A 22,285-nucleotide genomic window follows, 5' to 3' on the forward strand; every position below is an offset into this window, starting at 1 on the left:
AGTCGCAGCATTGACAGCAATAAAGTCAGCACTAATGATCTTGTGGCACTGACTGAAGACTTTCTCTCAATTGCATGATCAAGCTCTTTGTCTAGGGAAGTTGGATGACCGAATTGCTTGTGCCAGCATAAGCTCCTCTCCTCTCTGTCTTCAGGTATCATTGACTTCATAGCTGTATGCTGACCTCCAGCCCTGCTAACCCACTCAACTCTTAAACCAGCAGTTTTTTATGATTAATGTATTTCCCTGATCTCTGCCTATTCTCTCCTCTACCTGTCCTTCCTCTTCTCCTTTCTCTACTCAGCCGGCCATCAGCACGAGGGTCCCCCTACATGAGCCTGGTCCTGCTTAAGTTTTCTTCCTGTTAAAGGGGAGTTTTTCCAGCCACCGTTCCTTGTTGGGGGTCAGGCCATGGGATTCTGTAAAGCACCTAGAAACAATTTTAATTGTATCAGAAGCTATATAAATAAAGATTGATTATTTGTTTGAATTAGCATTTTATCATCAGCTTACAGCCTTACTAAGTGATTAGTCACTAAAAATTATGAGTTATGAATTGTAACACACATACAAAAACACATTAGAGCAGTTACTGATTCATCACAAGGAGTACAAATGAATAAATTAGTACAATTCCTGCAGGTGGTGATCCTACAGGAAGTTGGGTCCACGTCGCTATTTCGGGCTACGCCTGGCCAGGTCCCATACCCGGCCAGCAGACGCTCACCTGCGAGCCCCAACCACAGGCCTGGCTCCAGAATGGGGCTCTGGTAACGCCAATCTGGGCAACGTAAAAAACCTTGATTGTATTGTCATTATGATCGGTTGGTGAACCACCCTTTAGTCTCGCCCATTTTCTAGGAAGGCATTGCCTCTGGTAGTGCCTGGACAACCTAGCACCCAGGATAATTTGGGATTGGTTCAAGGCCCCCCTTGAACAACCACTCTTTGAAGCTGCAGATCCAATCAACCCAAATGCAGCAGGTGAGTAAGATGTTGCCTCGGACCTGCCCTGCTGGGAACATGGCAGGAACAGAAAAAAAAACAGGCAGGAAAACACAAAACACACTGAATCATAACAGATGGATCTTGAGGGAGTATTTTTGTTTTCTTTTTTGTTTATTTTTTTTGTCTTGTTCTGTTTGTTAATTATTGATATTAATATTATTTATTCTGTATGCCTGCCAATGACTCTCAGGTGATCACCCAGATCATTAGCATGTTAATGTTAACAGGGGCTGTATTTTCAAGCTCTGCCCTCAGGAAGTTTAGAACTGAAGAAGCCTTCTGGTGAGAAGGTGCAACGTCTTCAAGAAAACCCTAACAAATCCAGTTGATGCAGAGATCAAACTAATTCTGTATAAAGTTACAATAATTTGGTGATGCCGTGTGTGTGTTTGTGTTATTTATATTATATAAAGTTGTATTAAACAAATAAAAAATATGATTAAAAAAGAGTTTAAAAGACATTAAAATATTTTAAAATAGATATGGGTCAGATTGGGTCACTAGATTTTTCAGAAAATACAAGCAGTTCCTTTGATATATATTTGATATATTATATATTTGATATATTTTATATACCTGGGGATCCAGGTATATATAATAACACTCCATCAGTACCACGTTCTCTGCCCTGCTCCAGGTGTATACCTGGGGATCCCGCAGACAAATGGTAACCATGAGGAGGCAGCTAGGAGGTCAGCCACAGCCAAATACCTGCAGAGGTTAAGACAGGTCCTGAAAAGTCAGCTGAATGGTAAGCATAAGATCCAGGCCATAAACACTTGCGCCCTGCCAGTAATCAGATACCCTGCTGGCATAATACCCTGACCACTGGAAGAGATACAAGCCACTGACATCAAGACAAGGAAGCTCCTCACCATGCACGGAGGGTTTCACCCTAAGTCCAGTGTCCTGAGGCTGTACACAAAGCAAAAGGAAGGGGGCCGAGGACTAGTAAGTGTCCGAACTACTGTCCAGGAGGAAACAACAAGCCTCCGAGAGTACATCAAGAAGATGGCCCCCACTGACCTACTGCTGAGTGAATGCCTCAGGCAACAAAAGCCCACCAAGGAGGAGGAACCTGAGGGGCTATCATGGAACGACAAGCCCATGCATGGAATGTACCACCGACAAATTGAGGAAGTGGCTGATATCGAGAAAACATACCAGTGGGTGACAAAGGCCGGACTGAAAGACAGCACAGAGGCACTACTCATGGCTGCACAAGAACAGGCCCTAAGCACCAGAGCAATAGAGGCCAGGGTCTACCATACCAGACAAGACCCCAGGTGCAGACTGTGTGGAGATGCCCCTGAGACAGTCCAGCACATCACAGTAGGGTACAAGATGCTAGCAGGCAAGGCATAACCAGATGGCTGGCATAGTGTACAGGAACATCTGCACTGAGTATGGACTGGAAGTCCCAGGGTCCAGGTGGGAGACACCCCCGAAAGTGCTGGAGAACAAGCAGGCCAAGATCCTGTAGGACTTCCAGATCCAGACTGAGAAGATGGTGGTGGCCAACCAGCCTGACATAGTGGTGGTGGATAAACACCGGAAGACAGTGGTGGTGATAGATGTAGCAATCCCGAGTGATAGCAACATCAGAAAGAAGGAACACGAGAAGCTGGAGAAGTACCAAGGGCTGAAGGAGAAGCTAGAGAGAATGTGGGGCATGAAGGCAACAGTGGTCCCAGTAGTGATTGGGACACTAGGGGCAGTAACACCCAAGCTTAGTAGATGCTCCAACAGATACCGGGAACCACATCAGAGATCTCTGTCCAGAAGAGTGCAGTCCTAGGAACAGCCAAGATCCTGTGCAGAACCCTCAGACTCCCAGGCCTCTGGTCGAGGACCCGAGTCTGAAGGAAGGAGGCACCGCCCAGGAGGGCGAGGAAGAGATTTTATATATATAGTAAACGTATATAAAATACATGGAAATCGTTACATATTAGATATACCCCTATAAATTTATACAGATGCTTATGTGTATATTATTTATTTATATCAATACTGAATTGACTGTTGCAAATGATATATAACTGTATCTTGGTTGAATATTTGGTGGATATCTCTCCTTTCTTCCTCTCTATCTTTCTGCTATTTTATCTGCATATGAGACTTTTGAGCGATCTGCGTTCTACACCCACTACTGAGCCTGTGGTGGAATTTTTATTTTATTTTAATTTTTACTGTGGAAAATGAACCTAAAACAATAGAATTACTAGAAACACAAGATGGTAAAATAATACATTATCTCGTCAACTCCGGATCCCACTTGCTTAAAATGTGGATGACTGAATAAATTCGTTCTCAAATAAATACATAGCGTAAGATAGTCACACTCTTTTGTTAATGGTGCCAATCACCCTTTGTCTTTTCCGCGCCGCCACTGCTCACAATATCCACCCAATCGTTGCCTTTTTTCCCGCAAATGCAAAGCAGCGTTTGTTCCCGGCCAATCAGAAGGCACATCATGGGCGTGTTCAATAGCTGCGCGCGGGAAAGAACCGGAAAAGGACGCGATTTCCCGCGAAACAGATGCATAGGCGGTAGGTTATTCCATCTGCGAGTTCACATACAGGCGCTTATACTTCTCCACAGAAAACTTCATTATGTCTGGATTTGACGACCCGGGAATTTACTATAGCGAAAACTTTGGAGGTGGAGAGGGAACAGGGGTGGACGAAGGTGGACTGAAAAGGATCCACATCAAGAGACGGTTCCGTGAGTTTCTTCGCCAGTTCAGAATCGGAACCGACCGAACCGGCTTCACTTACAAATACAGGTGAAGGGAATGAAAAGCTTCATTAAAAGATAATTTATTGATGAGGTAGTTTGAAATCTATTCCAATAACACAATAAAGTTTCACATAGTTTGAAAACTGCATATCTACCGATATTGAGATTGAGAAGATGCTTTGTCATCTCAACATGAACTCAGAAGACAGCTCGCTGCCTGGTTTGACGGAGGCGACCACGTTGTTTATGGCGAATATATGACCCACAGCGTTGTCTTTATTTGGTGTTTCATAATTAAATGTTTATTAAAAAATGTAGATGATAATAGTTTAAACGCTATTACGTTGAAGCAATACTTGCATTATTTTTATGCAGAGATGAGCTCAAGAGACATTACACACTGGGAGAATTTTGGGTGGAAGTGGAGATGGAGGATCTTGCCAGTTTCGATGAAGATCTGTCAGACTGCCTTTACAAGATGCCCACTGAGAACCTGCCACTGGTCAGTCTATGATGTTCCGTCATCCTATTTTTTTTTTTTTTTAATATCAATCTTTTGTGGGTATAGATTAAGTCAAACTTTGGTCCACTAACTTACATTGTAACATCTGGTGTTTGAATGTAGTAAATGTAGTTATTCTTTTTCAAAATTGTTTTATAGCTGGAGGAAGCTGCTAAGGAGGTTGTTGATGAAGTGACACGACCCCGACCTGTAGGAGAGGAGACAGTGCAGGACATTCAGGTCATGTTGAAGACTGATGCACATCATGCCTCTATTCGAAGCCTGAAGGTATTTGTATACTTCACTGATGTCGTTCACTCCTGGTCACCATTGGTCATGTGTTGTCATTTCCAACTTACAGTCCGATCAAGTGTCCCGTCTGGTGAAGGTGCATGGCATAATCATCTCGGCCACAGCGGTGAAAGCAAAGGCCACTAAAGTATGCCTGCAATGTCGTGGTTGTCGCAACATCCTTAACAACATCCCACTTCCACCAGGCTTGCAAGGCTATGCTTTGCCACGCAAGTGTAACGTGTAAGTACCAGATTTAGTTAGATCAGGGGTATTTTGGCTCGGATGCCGATGTTTTAATCATTTTTAGTTTATTTAGCCTTTATTTGAATAGATGACCTCACTAAGACTCAAGGTCTCATTTGAAAGACAGACCTGTAGCAAACAGACAAACAATAGAAAGATAAAATGACAGGCATATGGATATATCATACAAAGCATAAACTACCTGGTCAAAAAAAAGATGCCACCAGGTGTCGGACCACCTTTAACTTTGATTATGGCTTGCATATTGCTGTCCACTTTTAATTACATTTTCAACAAGATCTTGTATTGTGGGAGAGTTGGACCACTGCGGAGAGCCTTCTCTGGACTCTTAGAATATGACCCTGTCATCAGGGAAGGAAAAAATTAATTAATGAAATAACCTGCTGTTCAGTATATTCAGATAGTCTTTTGACCTCAATTGTTCAGCACATAATGTTTCGCAACCTACACCTGACCGACTGCAACAACCCCAGATCATATCACTGCCCCAAGCTGCTCATTTCAATCAGTTAGGGTTAAACAACTTGTTGCCCACTGAAAGAATTACCCATTCAGTAATTATCCAATTTGAGTTCTCATCTATTTGCTTAGAGAACTGAAGAAGCCTTCTGGATAGAAGGCAAAACGTCTTTAAAAGAGAAGAAAGACAGTCCAGTTGACACAGAAAACAGAAAACTACTACTACAAGGTGGTGACTTTTTTGGCCGGGCAGAGAGATAAAAGTAGCGAGCAGAGAAAAGTAGAATATTACTAAAAACAAGAGCAGACTTCCAAGGGTGCCTGTCCTCAGGTTTAAAATACCCAAAGCAGAAAGGAAAACAAATTGTGCCGAATCCTATTTGTAGTTGCACCATATGCAAATAGCTTTTTCAGAGTCCTGTCTGTACTGAGTACAATATGATGACATGTCTGGGGCGCAAGTTATACTCGCACTTTTTTTTCCACACAAGTATTTCAGCAGTATTCCAAGGGTTTGTTACCATAGAAGTTGCCATAGCAGTGACAGAGCCTGCTTATAGGTAAAGTTGTCCAGTAAACCAAAGTACAGTGAGGCAAGGATGAGTGCAGGCTTTACCACCTGTTATGAATCTTTGTGCTCTATGATGGATGATGCCCAACATCTGTAAAGACCTGTGAAAAATTAATTTACAGAGAATTTAGACTTGGGGAAACAAAGGCAAGGCTAATGGGTATCACGTAAACTCATGCTCTTTAAAAAATAAAAATAAAAAATGTTACCACAGTGAGAATCCTGGCCAGATGAAGTGCCCCGTGGACCCTTACTTCATCATCCCAGACCGGTGCGTCTGCATTGATTTCCAGACTCTCCGCCTGCAAGAATCCCCAGATGCTGTTCCTCATGGTGAAATGCCTCGCCACCTGCAGCTTTACTGTGACAGGTAAGAACACCCGGGATGCTATTTCTTTTTTTTTTTAGATTGCAAATTGCATAGAATTTGATTACGAAGTGTAAAGAAAATAGTCAAACTTTTAGGTAAACATAAAGGTACAAATAGAGTATTTAGCAGTACTTTTATTTGAAACTGTAGTAACATGGCAGAGCTAAGCTGAATGAATGAATTTTGTTTTAAATTTTGCAGGCATTTAGCATTAGACATTGCCCATAAAAGAGCATGTGTCTGTCTACATCTATCCTGTGAGACGCATACAATATTATAGCTTTTGCCTCCAAAATCTTTATTCATAGGGGTAATTACTAAAATTCAGTACTCAAAGGTAACTTTACCTTCCTGGTAAAAAACATTTTGGCTGCATCTCTTTTCTCAGGTACCTGTGTGACCATGTTGTCCCTGGGAATAGAGTGACCATCATGGGTATCTACTCCATTAAAAAGGCGGCTGTCTCAAAAGTCAAAAGGAATGAGAAAAGTGCTGGTGTGGGTCTCCGTTCCTCCTACCTTCGAGTTGTTGGCATCCAGGTAGACACTGAAGGAACAGGTAGGGTTCTTCAGTTAAGGCAGAATACAACAATATTCAGATGCCAGCTGCAGGACTGTGATGTGGATATTTTGACCTGATTTGGCTGATCTGCTGTGTTAATTCTTTGGCACACTTTCTGGAACAAATTTTTCAAACAACAGAGAAACCTAATAACAAGTTGTTTCTAGTACTGTGGTCAACTTGTGACAACTTCCTTTGTTTTCCAGGTTGTGGTGCTACTGCAGCAGTGTCTCCACAGGAGGAGGAAGATCTCAGAGCTCTGGCTGCAACTCCTGATATTTACACCTCTCTTGCAAGTTCTATGGCTCCATCCATCTATGGTAGTAATGATCTCAAGAAAGCCATTATCTGTCTGTTATTTGGAGGATCAAGGAAGAGGTGAGAATGTTGATTGTATTCCACTTGTGAATGATGAACCATGTCCTCCTTGTATATACTGTAACACTTACAAATGTGTGGTTATTTTATTTTATTTTTTTAGGCTGCCTGATGGTCTGACCCGTAGAGGAGACATCAACCTGTTGATGCTGGGAGATCCTGGGACAGCCAAATCTCAACTGCTGAAGTTTGTGGAGAGATGTTCACCTATTGGGGTAGGGCTTCCTGTAATATGTTATTCTTTGCTGTCTGATTCTTTAAATTGTTTGCGAGCATCTGAGTGTAGTTCTTTGCTATCAGGTATATACCTCAGGTAAGGGCAGCAGTGCAGCTGGTCTGACAGCCTCTGTACTGAGGGATCCCACCACCCGTGGATTCATCATGGAGGGTGGTGCTATGGTCCTGGCTGATGGTGGGGTTGTGTGCATTGATGAGTTTGATAAGGTAAGAGGTTTTTCCTGTAGTTGTTTGATTTTATGTTCATGTCTTAAGATAAGTTTTGAAGACAAGTCATCTAATCCACCTCACCCTAATGTGTTTAGATGAGAGAGGATGACAGAGTTGCAATTCATGAGGCCATGGAGCAGCAAACCATCTCAATTGCTAAGGTATTAACCATAAAAAACATTTTTACTCATCAACAAATAACAATCTAAAATTTCTCAGGCTGGTATCACCACCACATTGAACTCCCGCTGCTCAGTGTTGGCTGCAGCTAACTCTGTGTTTGGTCGCTGGGATGACACAAAGGGGGAGGACAACATTGACTTCATGCCCACCATCTTGTCCCGTTTTGACATGATATTCATCATCAAAGACCAACATGACCAACAGAGAGACATGGTAAGAAAGCCTAAATTACTCCTAAATTCTCATGTAGTTATATTTATATTTCTCATTTTTGGTTTATTTCTAAAAATGTGTTAGACCTTGGCTCGTCACGTGATGAACGTTCACCTAAGTGCGCAAACGCAGATGGAGAGTATTGAGGGAGAGATTCCTCTGACCACCTTCAAAAAATACATTGCCTATGCCAGAGCGTGAGTCTGTGTACTTTTTTTTGGGGCATTTTTATGTTATTTTTAATAGAAATTATGTCCTCTTCTCTGAATCATTTATATGTTTGGATTTAAATGTTAGAGGGCACAATATTGCTGAACTCCTTTTTGTAGGCCCATCATGTGCTTAGATAAGTTTGTTCTTTACAGTAAATGCGGCCCCCGACTTTCAGCAGCAGCTGCAGAGAAGCTGAAAAACAGATATGTGTTAATGAGGACTGGTGCTAGAGAACATGAAAGGGAGATGGATAAAAGGCCCTCCATCCCCATCACCATCAGGTATGCTCAAATGTTTTATAGATACTGTATTTGACAACAAGTTTAAAGTGCAACTAAAACTTAACACAACTTGGCTGTCCATCCATTCATGCGTCTCCCGTTGAAGCATGAATTAATTCTTGCTTCTCATAATGCAGCATGAAATAATTCATTTAGTTTTTCAGTGGGAAAAAATAGAGATTTGCTACTCCCCACTAGTGATTGGTCCACTTTGTAATGCTGTGGCTGTACTGCACCAGAGAATCATGTTTTACATCTTGTCTCAGTCTGAAAATCCTTTTTTAAAATTTTTTATAAACCCCAGTCAGATATAATTGGTCTCTGCACTAAAAAGGCTTTACCTTTTTAACTAGATTTTAATTCAAATGTCCAACTACCTACAGACAAACTGAAAATAGTCTCAAATGCATGCTTGTTTGTGCATAAACAATTGTAGGTTGATGTGTCCAAGTTAATTAAAACATAGCATTGGTATGACTTGTCAATTAATTTGGTTCTATCAAAGTCCAGGCCACAAACATGACTTCCACCTCTGAAACTAAAAACCTTATTTCAGGCAGTTGGAGGCAGTTGTGCGTATTGCAGAATCCCTCGCCAAGATGAAGCTACAGGCTGTGGCTGGGGAGGAGGAAGTTGATGAGGCCCTCAGACTCTTCCAAGTCTCTACCTTAGATGCTGCACTGTCTGGCAACCTTTCAGGTACGGTTCTTTCATTTTTCTGCAATAAAAAACTACAGTATATGGCATCAATTGCAGCAGACATATTGCTGCCATAGTACTCGACAACACACCCTGCTGGTGGCACTATATGCAATATCACCCTTTACATGTCAGGGGAATTCCATTCAGAATATTAATATACAAATGCTGTTATATACGACATTCTAGTTCATACAGCAGTTTATACAGCAATGAACAACCAGTTATGTTAACCAATCAAAAACAATTACAGAAACAGTTTAGAAATAAATAATTGAATTTTTTTATTTTTTTTTTACAATGTGGCACAAATACTATCTTTGGCTTTTTGTGGTTGTTCCAGTACATTACTGTAGGTGTCAGTCCCAAATTTACCCTCTGTATTATGCAGCATGTTTGCATCGTGCACGCAGTCATTCCTTGGATTTTGTTATTCAAGGAAAATTGAATTGAACTGCGTTTTCAGAAGGAATTTTCAATATTGCCGTCAAATACAGATGGTAAACTTGATGCAACATAGCAATCCACACTAGATGCAATGACTGGTAATGGTACAGTGGGTTTTAATTCATTAACTATTGTGGAAAACTGTGGAATTTGAAGCAGGCATCGACAGCCACCATCCCCGTTCTTAGCCAAATAGCATTTTCAGCTATAGTTAATCTTACGTACACCATGTCTTTAAATAAAGCAAGCATTAACCGGTTGTCGTGGTTATCTATTTGAGTATTTCTATTTTTTGTTATACATTTATCTAAAGCCATCTTTATCTATTTTCAATTCAGATGTATTATTTCCTGACTGGAAAAAACATGGTCCCCAGTTTCTTTTAGAAGAAAGATGGCTTTGGGTGTGATACTTTTATTCTTAATAACAAAATGGCCTGGCTGGCAAAAACTGTATATTGTGAAATGGATATCTAAAGATGTGAAAAGGATGCCGTCAAGTCCATTCACAAAAAAGCTACGCATTAAATACCTGATGTGACTTTCGAAATGGGCTAGCATCTTGCTAATAAATGTCGGCGTATGTTTTTGCTGCTTGGGAACATCGTTACCGTGACTACTGAGAACGATAACTAATTAATGAGGGAAAGTACCTGTCTTTTCCCAGTTGTGTGTTGTCTAAACCCTGCCTTGATCTCTGTAGGAGTAGAGGGCTTCACTTCTCAGGAAGACCAAGAAATGATCTCTCGCATCGAGAAGCAGTTGAAGAGACGGTTCGCCATTGGCTCCCAGGTGTCGGAGCACAGCATTGTTCAAGACTTCACCAAACAGGTTGGTATGTTATGGTGGTAAAAGAGCGTTCAAATTAAATAATGCAATGTTCCCTGTTAAAAAGGAAAAATGATGTATACTTGATATTGGAAACAGCAGCTCTATTTTCAACAAGGAATACAAAGACATAACAAATTAGCACCTTGTAGACACTGGTACTTAATTTGAAGTACCGGTATTCAAAATAAAGTCTTGGTCCATCTGTGGCACCTTTTAAATATGAAAATCAGTGCTACATTTTGAAATTCAGCTGAATTCAGGGTGTTTATAGTGCTAAGATGTTTTTGCCAAATGCAATATTTGAACATATGGGAGAACTGAAGAGTGACTTTACTTTTCTGATTGTTCTTTTACTTTTCCAGAAATATCCAGAGCATGCAGTCTACAAAGTCCTTCACCTGATGTTAAGGAGGGGTGAACTTCAGCACCGCATGCAGAGGAAAGTGCTTTACAGAGTCAAGTAAAGTATAATTAAATGTTGTGAATAGTTGTACTCTTTTCAAGCTCCTGATTACTATGCATGCTCTCAAATTGTTTTTAATCTGGAGTCAGCTGGATCAAAGTGGTGTTAAAAATGGATAATTTTGTCAGCTAAATAACTCAGTTGAGATATTGTAACAGTGCCAGTGATGCTATCTAATAAAGTATTTGAAACAAACTTTAATTTGTGGAGAGCTGTTCTCTCGGTTAAATACTAAAGTAGTTCAACAAAGGAGTAAATCAGGGGTGCTCACATTTTTTCAGCATGCGAGCTACTTTCAAAATGACCAAGTCAAAGTGATCTACCCACCACAAAAATGCAAAACATCTCATTTTCAAATGTATTGAGGATTCTTTGTATGTACAATGTATGTTGATGTACCTTGCATAACTGAATGAGCCAATTTTGCAAAACACACATAATGGGATGCATAGTCCGGACAGCAGCTGCTGACAGCCAGTCTCAAGCACACTTCCAAATGTTCATCAGTCATGGTGGAACGTATTTGGACTTAATAATCTTCATGTACTTAATAATCTTCAACGCGCTTCGAAAATGACATCGTGAAAAAAAAGTCCACCTCCCATTCCGTATGTTGTTTGCGCTTGATTGGTCACCTGAATGTCAAATTCAGTTGTCAACTGGCTGCCCTGTATATCAATCAAGTGATGGGATAAATGATAGGCTGATATTTTTTAATGCCACGCCGCGATCGACGTAATGAGCACCCCTGGAGTAAATGGTTAAATATCAAATGGTCAGCTAAAATGAATGTAAACGGCTGCATTTACTAGCCAAATGTAAGTAACAATTTTGTATGTTTATTATTTACTAGCTAAATAATAATGGCTTGTTTAAAACCTTAAAAAAAAGCACTAGAGCGTGGCCTCCGCAAAGCACATAATATCCCCACATACTGAGGGACAGAAAAGCCTGGATAACCCTTTTTTATGAAAAAATATTAGATGCAATATATTGTAGATCACAACTTCGCATAATCAATTTCGTGTAATGCTGGAAACTACAAATACAGTACACTATGCTGCCACATGTCATAGTAGACCCAAAGCCATTATTGCATGGACTCCACTAGACCCCTGGCATGGTGTTTTCTGCCACCAAGATGTTGGCAGCTTATCCTTTAAGTCCTATAATTATATGAGTCATATTCTGAGGTGCTGTCTCTGTGGATTGGACTTGTTTGTCCAGCACAGCTTACAGATGCTCTGTTTGATTGAGACGTAAGAGATTTGGAGGCCAGGGCACATTGTACTTGTGAAAGAAGCCAAAGCCTCCAGGAAACATCTTGAAGGGTGTACTTGCTCTGCAGCAACACTCAAGTAATTCTGGTAAGTGTTACATGTTGAAGAATCAGCCACATTGATGGTAGGATCTAGGATTTTCTGACTTCAAATTGCCCAAAGCATCACACTGCCCGTGCTGACTGGCCTACTGTCCACAATGCACCCTGGTACCACGTATTTCCTGGTGACACACATGTAGCTGGGCATCCATGTGATGTGAAATGAAATTAGAGCTCACTTTTCCATTGCTCTATGGTCAATTTCTGCTTCTTGCATATCCATTTTTGCATGCTTTTCAACTGACGGGTTATTCTAGCATAGCATCGTGACTGTTGTGCTAACTACCGGTAGGTAGTCCTTGGCAGTGTATGATTGAAACAAGTGATCACCATAGTCAGTAATTTTGTATTTCCTTGTCATTCAATATAATTTTTTTTTAAAAATGTTCTCTTAAAATTCAATGTATTTATATATACTGTATATTTATCTATATATTTCTAATTACTGTTTGTCTGGCAGTTGAACATGGGGTCCCAGAAATGACATTTTATTCATTCTGGAAGCATGTGCTATTTATTTAATGCAACAATTTTCTTGGAACTGGTCAACAGTTTTCTCAGTTAGTCTCACTGATGCATGTGAGGAGCAAAGGCCAGACCAGGCATTCTGTTCCAACAGATGAGCTACGGAAACTAAAAAGGCTAAAGAAGTTAAAGTTTGTTCTTACATTAAGGGGTCAGAATACAAAATAGACCACAACTTGTATGTATTAAGCACACATAAGACATGCCATTAGAGCATTTAATTTGAACAGAAACAAGATGATTTTAAGAAATGTTAAATACATCAGCATATTTTTTTTTAAAAACCAAAAAAACCAATTGGATAAAACAATGTGTTTTAGTATGAATCGTTGTGATGTTACATATACTCTAAGACTTCACACTAAAAAGAATGTTAGGTTTGGAAGATCATAACAGAATATTTGATAAATTTGTAGCAAAGATGCTTGCAACTTTCTGGCCTCCACCTCACCTTAATTTTCTCTGTCTCTAATTTGTGGATTTTGATGTCAAATATCAAGAACCCAATTGCAGTATTGATTTCTCCCCCACACACCTGGAGTTGAATTCACTTTGTCAGTTTTCCTAAAAGTGTTTTACATTGTGGTTTAAGCTTGTGATAGATGTAATGTGGGGAAATGTAAGGAAACGGTATAAATGGGAACCAGAATGTTATTTCTTTTGACAGTTTTTTTTTCTCTGCACAAAGTGAATATCGGGAGTTCTGGTTCATACAGAACTTTATAGCGCAATGAACAACCAATGATCTTACCCAATCAAAATAGAGATATGATTTGGATATAAATAATTGGATTAAACTTTTCCAATCTGACATGAATGCTATACGCTTTTGTTTATTGTTTCAATCCAAAGTGTGGCGTGGACATCCGCCGGACTGTTACGCGCCATGTTGGTTTCGCGCCCTCTTGCGCCGCAGTCACTCCTTGGATGTTGTTATTCAAGGAAATGTGGGTTGTTCTAGTGCTTTTTCCTGCGAATGTTCGAGCTTTGCGTCAAATGCGCATAGTAAACAGGTTACAGCATGGTAATCCACACTAGTTTCACATGATGCAGCGACTCGTCGTAAAGGTAAAGTGAGTTTTAATTCACAAACTTAATGGAATTTACATCCTGCTCAACTGGCGCTGATAGCCACGGTCGCCGTCTTCTTACTCGAGTAGCAATTTCATCTCAAGTTATTCTTACTTACATCTCATCTTTAAATAAAGCAATCCATTAACCGGATGTAGTGATGATCTAGTTGGAGTAAATTTGTAAATACGATGCCACTGGGCCCGCAAATACTCATGCTCACTGTGGGGAAACTAAAACCAACGAAAATCAGCCATAAAATTCCAGGACACTACGAACACAAGAGAAGGCTTTGTATGAAAGGAAGCATGCATTCCACAATCTGGTCTGCATCAAAGCAATTCATAACACATAGAACTAATGTGTAAAATGCTTTGTTTTGCATTTTCACGAACCAAATGTTAAATGTTACTGTCCTGTTAAAAGTGAAGGTCTAACATAAAGGTCAGACTTAAGGTGAGGCGACTAAACACTGTTCAGGCACAACATTATGACTGCCTGCTAAATAGATGTCCAAGTAATCTCCTGATGACATTGCTTTCCCGTTGATGGAAATACTGAAAAGGATGTGAATTCAGTTACTGACTAATCTAATATATCAAATCTTTGTTCAGCTTGGTTGTGCTGTTTTAGGAGAACAACCTTTTGCTATGAGGCAACTATGTTAACTCCCTTTAACACTTGCTTAAATTGATTAACAAATAGGAGTCATTTATTTTCACTACCTGTGTAGCCTGCTATTCAGAGTCAAGATGTAAGAGTAGCCCTTTGTTCAGCAACTCACTGTGAACCATTCAAAGGAAAAATCAAATCTTCCCAAACTTTTAAACGGCCTACGTGAACTTATTTTCAGCAGGTTTTGGATTCGGTCCTTCCCTGTTTGGCCCTTTTAATTGTTGTTGGCCATGTTCAATCCTCTCTTGGTAACCACTACCACCAAAATGCCAGTCTCTGTTTTGACTACTGTGTGATTGGTGCTGGGCCAGCAGGACTGCAGATGGGATATTTTCTTTCAAAGGCTAAAAGGGATTATATTATCTTGGAGAGGAACACAGGACCAGCCAGCTTCTTTAGAAAGTAAGATATGTTATGAGTGCATCTCTGTTGGTAAACTGTACTATTAGTTATGCCCCTCTTTTTTCCACCCAGGTATCCCAGGCACAGGAAGCTAATCAGCATCAACAAGGTCAACACTGGAAGACAGAATTATGAGTTCAATCTGCGTCATGACTGGAACTCACTGTTGAGCGATAAACCCAACCTGTTATTCAAGAGAGTGAGCAGTGAGTTTTATCCTCCTGCTGATAGCATCATACTCTATCTAAACATGTTTGAGAAGGAGCTGGGCCTCAATGTCAGGTATGAAGTAGATATTGGGAGGATCAGGACTGTTCAGTCGCAGGCTGGGAGGAGCTACATATTGACTGATCAGCATGCATCTGAATACAAGTGCAGGTATTGTCAGAAGAAAACATCATGTTTGTCTAAGATCTGCAGAAAGCTGTGCTCTCTATTGTTCTGTGTTTTAGGGTTCTCTTGGTTGCCACAGGGCTTTGGGTTCCTAATAAGATCAGTTTCATTGGTTCTGACCTTATTGAAGGTTATGAGTCTATGTCCACTAATGCTGATGACTACAGGAATCAGGCAGTACTCATTCTGGGCAAGGGTAACTCTGCTTTTGAAACAGCTCAGAACCTTTTGGGAAAAGCAAGTGTTGTGCACATGCTCAGCGCCAACACCGTTCGACTGGCCTGGCAGACACACTATGTTGGAGATGTGAGGTAAAGTCTTTTATTTCATAGCAAACACATTCACAACAGCTTTATGTGGGAAGACAAAGGTTTTGTTTTGTGTTACGGCCTCGTGTCGTCAAAGACAGCATTTGAAATTATCAGAAACTGCCTTCTAAGTTGAATTTGTCTCAAACGCAACAGCCATTATCGCCATGCCAACAACTAAGTGACAGTTTTCTGTGAGAACACTCCTATCATCTGGTTTGCACGCCATGTCATCTGGTTTGTGATGCAGTTGACAACATAACAACAGTGAACAACTGTGTTGTGCCTGTGTTGTTGAGGCTCCTCAACAGGATATAGATTGTGCGAACCCAACACGACAAATGAAGTAATTTTGTCTTTTGGGGTGAAATGTTGTGTAAACAGCCTCAGTCTGCCATCTGCAGCAGTGCTGAGCACATATAGAGCATAGAAAAGGTTAGTACCGTATCTTCACCTTCTAGATCTCCCACCTACCAGTCTCATCACTATGCTAGCTTCTATTCCCACCTTGTGAGTGAAAATATCCTATTAAAGAAATGTTCTCAGCATTATAGTCTTTGTTGTAAAGGCCTTGGTATAAGATTTACCTGCTCATTGGCCAGAGTAGTAAACATTTAAGGATTTTAATTTTATTGGCAGCAAGAAAAAAAATGCAATAATGAAATAAATTTAAAAAAAAAAAAAAAAAAATCAGCTACACTTGAAAATGCATTTGAGTTCTGTTCTGGTTGGATATCTAATTAAAGCATTTTTATTTATGAAGTTATGAATATATTTAAAATGTGCACTGTAATAAGGAGGTAGGAGGTAATCAGGAGAGGTCATTTAAAAAAAAATAAAGATACTAGCATAAGATGTGAAGGTTAGAGATTAATGAAGTCAGAATAAAAACAAAACCTTAGCACCATAGTTAAAAAAGCCCATCTTTTCTTAAATTACAGTGAAATTATTGTCTGAATTACCTGATAACATCCATTTGTTTTTTCCTTTTTCCAGAGCTGTGAACAATGATGTCATAGACACATACCAGTTGAAGTCTCTTGATGGCTTAGTGGAAAACAACATTGAAAATCTTGCCATCATTCAGCAAGGTGGAAAAAAGCTTTCAAATATGAAAAGGTTTTACTTGCTTTCAAAGCATCTGTATGAAAACTTGAAAGAAATGAACAGTACTTATTTGATGAAGGATGTGCTGCAGAAGCATGAGAAGGAAAGAGAAACCTTTTTTTGGCAAAAACCATACAATCGAGTTATTCGGTGTACTGGGTTCCGATTCAACTTCAGCATATTTGACAGGTATAGCTCAATGGAAAGTGGTGCATTTATTACATTACATCAGTTTGCACTCCTGACTTTATGTTTGCCTTTGTTCACAAATAAATCTACCCAGCTCTGCCACTCTACTTAAGAGTAAGAAAGCGAACGGTAGGTTTCCTGGGCTAACGGCCTGGTATGAAGGCATCCAGACTCCTGATTTGTTTGTGCTGGGAACTGCATCACATTCAAGAGATTACCGTGTATCTGCTGGCGGTTTTATCCATGGATTTCGTTACACAGGTAAATGTTTGAAAGATAATTTCTGTGAATCAAATTGAGGCTGTGTTTATATCTCAATAAATAATCCTTAATTATATCTCTTTTTTCGGTATACTGTACTACACTACTTAGTTTAAAAGCTTTAAAAGGTGTAGATGTTCTACTGTTCTACTTGTGACCATTAGTATTGCTGGTCCATAATGTTTGGCCACTCATTCAACTTCTAAGCCTTCTGGATTTCACAAGTAAATGTAATTTAATTGTCAATCCTGAATTTAATAGACAGCTAACTAAAATGAGTCTGTAGAGAGAATTGTAATCCCTGATGCTAACTCCTGTCAGCATCCAGCATTTTGGATCAACTGGAGCCTTTTTTTTCAGAAATATTTGGGATCATTGAATTACAAGAGTCCAGCCTACAAGAAAAACATGCATGGTCTAGTTTTCCAGCATTAGATAGAATGCTCCTTATCGTGGAAATTTTACTCAAATAAAATAAGACGATCCAAGAGACCTGTTTTATATATCAGCTCAAGGACAGATCTTCATTAAAGATTACCCCAGCATTTCTCACAGTTAAACTGGTGGGCAAAGAAATGCCAGCCTTAGTAGCTGAGAATATCTGATATTGAGGCTAATGAAGTCTTTGAAGGGATATGGCACCACGGCTGTCTGTCCGTCTGCCTGTCCGAATACAAAACTTGTGTGTTTACCTCGGAAGATAGAGATCAGAGTTGACCTTTGACTTTAAACACCAAACAGTCCAGACAAAATAACCAGACAAGATTTAAAAGGCTGTGAAACTAGAATTCAGATTATACTGTATGAACTGGAAAATTGACTGAATGGATAACTTTGGTTTGCATTTAAATTAATACTGTAAATTTTTGATTAGATCTTGGTGATTGGTCAGGTTTGGCTTATTTTGTTTGGGAAAACTGGCATGACCATCTATTTATGTAAAGGTTTAAAACAGGCAGATACAATTAGAAATTAATCTTTCCTTTCTACCCCTTCCTGTCATGGAATTGGTATATACATAGGTGTTAATTACTGTACAACACTATTTTCTTGATGGAGCAAAGGAAGGATGTGCTACTCAGGGTGCACAGACAGGTGAGATAGACCAGCAAAGACAAGAAAGCAGGGAAACACCAGGAAAAACACAGGGTCATACACAAACCTAGCACACCCTATCTAAGGAAGGATGAAATAGATTTTAAAAAATCAAACAATCTGATGGCCAAATATCAAATCATTTACAAACAGATTTTGAAACAAGAGATCTAATGTCTAGTATGTAAGGCACATCTAATTTACCTGTTAACTGCAGTGATGTAATAAACCTTATTAGAATAATTCATTTTAAGGTGTTTTTGTCAGTGTCCACATAAAATGGATGTTTGGTGTTAATCAAACAACCGGAAGAGGACATCCTCACTCGTCCAGGCCATAAAAACTCTAAGCTTAATATAAAATAAACTGGACTTCCTTTAATATTTCCAAGATGTTTCATCTTTTCCGAGAGGCTTCTTTAAGTCTAACTCATCCAATGGGAATCCCTGAATTCTATCATCATTGGTCATTGGTGGTAATTTGCATCATTAGTACGGTAAATATGAAATATTAGCGACCGCTACTGTTATTTATGTAACCAGGTAATGCTTGTTGAGATTAAAAAAACTCTTTTTCAAGCGTGACCTGGCCAAAACAGCAGCACAGTAACACAAAACAAGAGTGGGATCACATGATTACACGGCACAATCACACAACACCATCAAGCTTACTTGTTATTTATATTTGTCTTAAATTCCCCAAAGTTACAAGACCTATCAATTTCAAGCCCTCTACATCATTCAAGGTAGACAGCGAAGAAAGCATAGAGGGCTTCTGACCCAGTTCAGTTCTGACTCTCGGGACCTGCATTTATGTGATATCCTCAATCCAGTAAACCAGCACCGTACTTCAAACTCACCAGTTTGAGAAATTTCCTGGATACGAGGTGAAACAGTAAAGGAGGTCGAGTTAATTCTTAAAAACTAATAACATTCCCTTTACCTTTTTTGTGTTCAGTCAAAAAATAACAAGCATAAATGTCAAAGTTGTTACACTAAATGCAGACCTTTATATAATGTGAAATAATGCCACTATACTAATCATTTGCTGTTAAAATACTTTTGATAATTTTATTACATTTGTGAGTTGTATAAGTAAACATTTAAACGTGAGCTTTTTTAAACATATAATTGTGGGGAAATTTAAGTTTTTCTTTTATGAATTTTTGTTTTACAGTACGAGCTGTACACAGATTACTCGAACAGCGTTACCACGGCAACCCATGGCAATCAACTCAACTATCAGCAACACAGCTGGTGTCCTGGATACTTAAACGTGTCAACGAGGCCTCTGGGCTCTACCAAATGGTGGGGATTCTTGGTGATGTTATAGTTCTAAAAGGGCAAGTACCGCTTATGTCTTTTTGATTCAGTTTTTTCCCTGCTCCAATAAAAATGAAAAAAATCTTATTACACAAAGCCCTGTTACTTTGATTTCTTTGACTCCAAGGTCTCACGTTGAATATGTGGAAGAGTTTCCTGTCCAGGCCATGCCTGTTTTCCCCTCCATCTCAGGTCATGAGATCTCCAGTGGGGTCATAGTTATGTTGCTGCAATATGGGACCAGGAAGATAGACTTTCTTGGAAAAGACAGAGCTGAAAAAGAATGGGCCAAAGCTTGGAAATCGAACTTTCTGCATCCTGTTTTATACTATTATCAAACTCTACCTACAAGTGAGTGCTCATATCACTATTAGCCTTTACTGTCTAATGTGCATGTCATTCAGTTAATAACTAATGGTCTGAACTTGCTCACATATCAAACAGGTGACACTTATTTTCTGAGTTCATGTGAAAACCATTATGAAACATTATTATTTTTTAATAATATTTTTTCTTTGCTTCTATTAGTACTCTTTATGTAGGTTATGTAGGAAATGGTTTGCTTAAACACTAAAGGTTATTTGACGACTTGCAATAAAAACTCTGTAGCTATACGTTTATTTATTTGAGAAATCAAATAAGCTAACCTTATCAGAACTGATATGGCACAGTGAGCATAATCCAATGGATTAATCCAAATCAAGGTGTGGAAGTGACCTCCTCTTATCAGACCAGGCTATCTGCAGCAGGGTTTCCAGTTCATATTGGACACATTGAGTGCTGGACACCACCTAGACAGCCAACTAAATAAAGATGGCATGCTGTCACTGGTCAGGTTAGACAGGGGTACAAAGTATGAGTACGTTTAGCATAAATCTCAACTGGTAACACAAACAGAAGAATAGAACATACTAACGTACTAAAATTGCTTTATATTTGAAAAAGGTTTTTTTTGCTATTGGTGGTTGATGTAGGCAACAGGGTTAAAATCAATCAGAGCTTTCCAGCTCCAGACCCACAGACAACTTGCATAATGTTATTCATGATATAAATTAAAAAAAGATTCTAAAAGTTAGTTAATGTTGTTAGCAACAATTAAAGCTTTACACTGTTTTTCTAGAGAAAGATATGAAATTCCGTCCAAAAGGCTGGCCCTTGCCAAAGCCCAAGGCAATTCATCACATCATTGAGAACTTTTTTACAGAATGGCATGCTCCTAAAATTCATATCCAGCCTCTACGGCGATTTTTGGAACATTGTATGCAGACAGATCTCCGGGCCTTTTATGCAGGTAAAGTGTTTTTAACAAAGTGTCCAAATGATGCATCAAATAATGAATGAAGTAGAATATATTAACATGATGAAAGATTTCTGGCTATCAAAAACAGAAGTGTTAAAAATTAAAGCACTGTTCAAAAGGTTCAGACATTTTCGAAAAATATGAATCACATGCTTCATAATCAAATTATTATCATCAAATAACCAGCAAAATAGTAATTCTTTTTAAAATGGATTCCTGTGACACAAATTATATTGTGTCTGCTTTCATTATATGGTCAGTGAAATTAAAATTCAACATCCTGTAATATACAGTTCAAACAATTTTGATCCAATTCATTGTACTTCATAACTTAGTCCATTTGTGTTTATTGTGAACACAGCAGTAGAATCCTTTTTTTTAAATATTGACATAGCTCCAGTGAAGAGCTCCACTCATAAGAAAAGTAATATTTCTGTGCATTTTATGTTGGTATGAGAATGCTACAATATCAGAATGTCTAAAAACATTTTAGATTTTCCACTTTGATAATTCTGACATTCTTGTCTTTTTTTTTTTTTTTTTACAATTTTAGAATCATGTTTCAGCTCATCCCTCACCCATTGCAAGCCTCCACTGTTTTGTCAGGAAGGATACTTAAAGCACCATGGAGTTACTCGCCGTATCCAACCGTGGCGGGACAGTTATGACCCTGTTATAATGACCGTTAAGCAGGGTGCAAGCCAAGACGCATCAGAAGCCGACCCTACATTTTCCAAATACCTGGCCCAAGCTGGAATGTTATTTTCCTCAGGACTGAAACTTGAACTGTAGTTGCCCCACATTCTCTCATCTGAAAAACTCATTTGCACTTTTGTCCAAACGTTTTAAACTGTTTGTCAAAACAAATCAAACAACTGTTCAAAAGCAGATGAGAGTCCTACTATTAAAAATACAAAATATTTCTACTCTTGATGACCCTTGCCATTTAAAGTTGTTTCCCGTGAATATATAGCTGCCTGCCCTTAACTGTACAACTATTAATTCTGACATTTTGCTAAAATAATGACATAAAAGGAAACTGATTAAATTGAGATATTCTGTTTTATATTTTTTGACACTTAAATATGTGTTAAGATGTATTATTTCCAAAGAACTTGCTTCAATCATTCTAAACAATTTTTATGTAGTGAAATATATTGCAACTATATGTATAGTTAAGGTAGATCTGTCCGTCTGTCTATCTCACAATGAAAACAAGGTCTTGTTCATTTCCTAGTTTTTAACAAAAGACGAGGAACTAATTTATAGAAAGGCAGCCATATGCATAAATGCATAATAAACACATAAATGGTCCCTGAGTTTCTCGTCTTTAT

General features: G+C 39.1%; 2 protein-coding genes across 6 annotated transcripts; both read left to right on the plus strand.

Annotated features, from left to right (window-relative positions):
• The first annotated feature begins 3,522 nt into the window (after positions 1-3,522).
• On the plus strand, positions 3,523-11,117 carry mcm5 (minichromosome maintenance complex component 5). Its single transcript, XM_003964326.3, has 16 exons — positions 3,523-3,793; positions 4,123-4,249; positions 4,409-4,537; positions 4,611-4,783; positions 6,052-6,207; positions 6,596-6,765; positions 6,975-7,146; positions 7,250-7,361; positions 7,447-7,590; positions 7,689-7,754; positions 7,813-7,989; positions 8,074-8,186; positions 8,355-8,483; positions 9,040-9,182; positions 10,332-10,459; positions 10,822-11,117. The coding sequence occupies exons 1-16, from the start codon at positions 3,621-3,623 to the stop codon at positions 10,921-10,923; spliced, it is 2,214 nt and encodes a 737-aa protein (XP_003964375.1). The 5' UTR covers positions 3,523-3,620; the 3' UTR covers positions 10,924-11,117.
• A 2,604-nt stretch (positions 11,118-13,721) lies between these two features.
• foxred2 (FAD-dependent oxidoreductase domain containing 2) lies at positions 13,722-22,265 on the plus strand. 5 transcript variants are annotated; one of them, XM_011603628.2, is made up of 10 exons: positions 13,723-13,896; positions 14,753-14,976; positions 15,049-15,354; positions 15,429-15,680; positions 16,674-16,973; positions 17,068-17,234; positions 19,506-19,671; positions 19,779-20,002; positions 20,856-20,942; positions 21,505-22,265. In XM_011603628.2, exons 1-10 carry the CDS (start codon positions 13,873-13,875, stop codon positions 21,741-21,743), a joined length of 1,989 nt encoding a protein of 662 aa, XP_011601930.1. In that variant the 5' UTR covers positions 13,723-13,872; the 3' UTR covers positions 21,744-22,265. The 5 variants fall into 5 exon arrangements, with proteins under 5 accessions (XP_029691894.1, XP_011601930.1, XP_011601929.1 ...); XM_011603627.2 differs by having other exon boundaries at positions 13,725-13,896; positions 20,772-20,942; XM_003964354.3 differs by having other exon boundaries at positions 13,725-13,896; positions 14,756-14,976; positions 20,772-20,942.
• Positions 22,266-22,285: the final 20 nt, after the last annotated feature.

The sequence above is a fragment of the Takifugu rubripes genome, chromosome 5 (genome assembly GCF_901000725.2).
Source record: "Takifugu rubripes chromosome 5, fTakRub1.2, whole genome shotgun sequence".
Taxonomy (NCBI): Eukaryota; Metazoa; Chordata; class Actinopteri; order Tetraodontiformes; family Tetraodontidae; genus Takifugu; species Takifugu rubripes.

Excerpts from the sequence above, each read along its gene's own strand:
- mcm5 (XM_003964326.3), top strand. The coding sequence starts at position 3,621 with ATGTCTGGATTTGACGACCCGGGAATTTACTATAGCGAAAACTTTGGA. Across the intron at positions 8,187-8,354 it reads TACATTGCCTATGCCAGAGC|TAAATGCGGCCCCCGACTTT; the intron begins GTGAGTCTGTGT and ends TGTTCTTTACAG. Across the intron at positions 10,460-10,821 it reads TTCAAGACTTCACCAAACAG|AAATATCCAGAGCATGCAGT; the intron begins GTTGGTATGTTA and ends TTACTTTTCCAG.
- foxred2 (XM_011603627.2), top strand. The coding sequence starts at position 13,873 with ATGATGCAGCGACTCGTCGTAAAG. Across the intron at positions 15,681-16,673 it reads CACTATGTTGGAGATGTGAG|AGCTGTGAACAATGATGTCA; the intron begins GTAAAGTCTTTT and ends TCCTTTTTCCAG. Across the intron at positions 20,003-20,771 it reads TTATCAAACTCTACCTACAA|AGAAAGATATGAAATTCCGT; the intron begins GTGAGTGCTCAT and ends CTGTTTTTCTAG.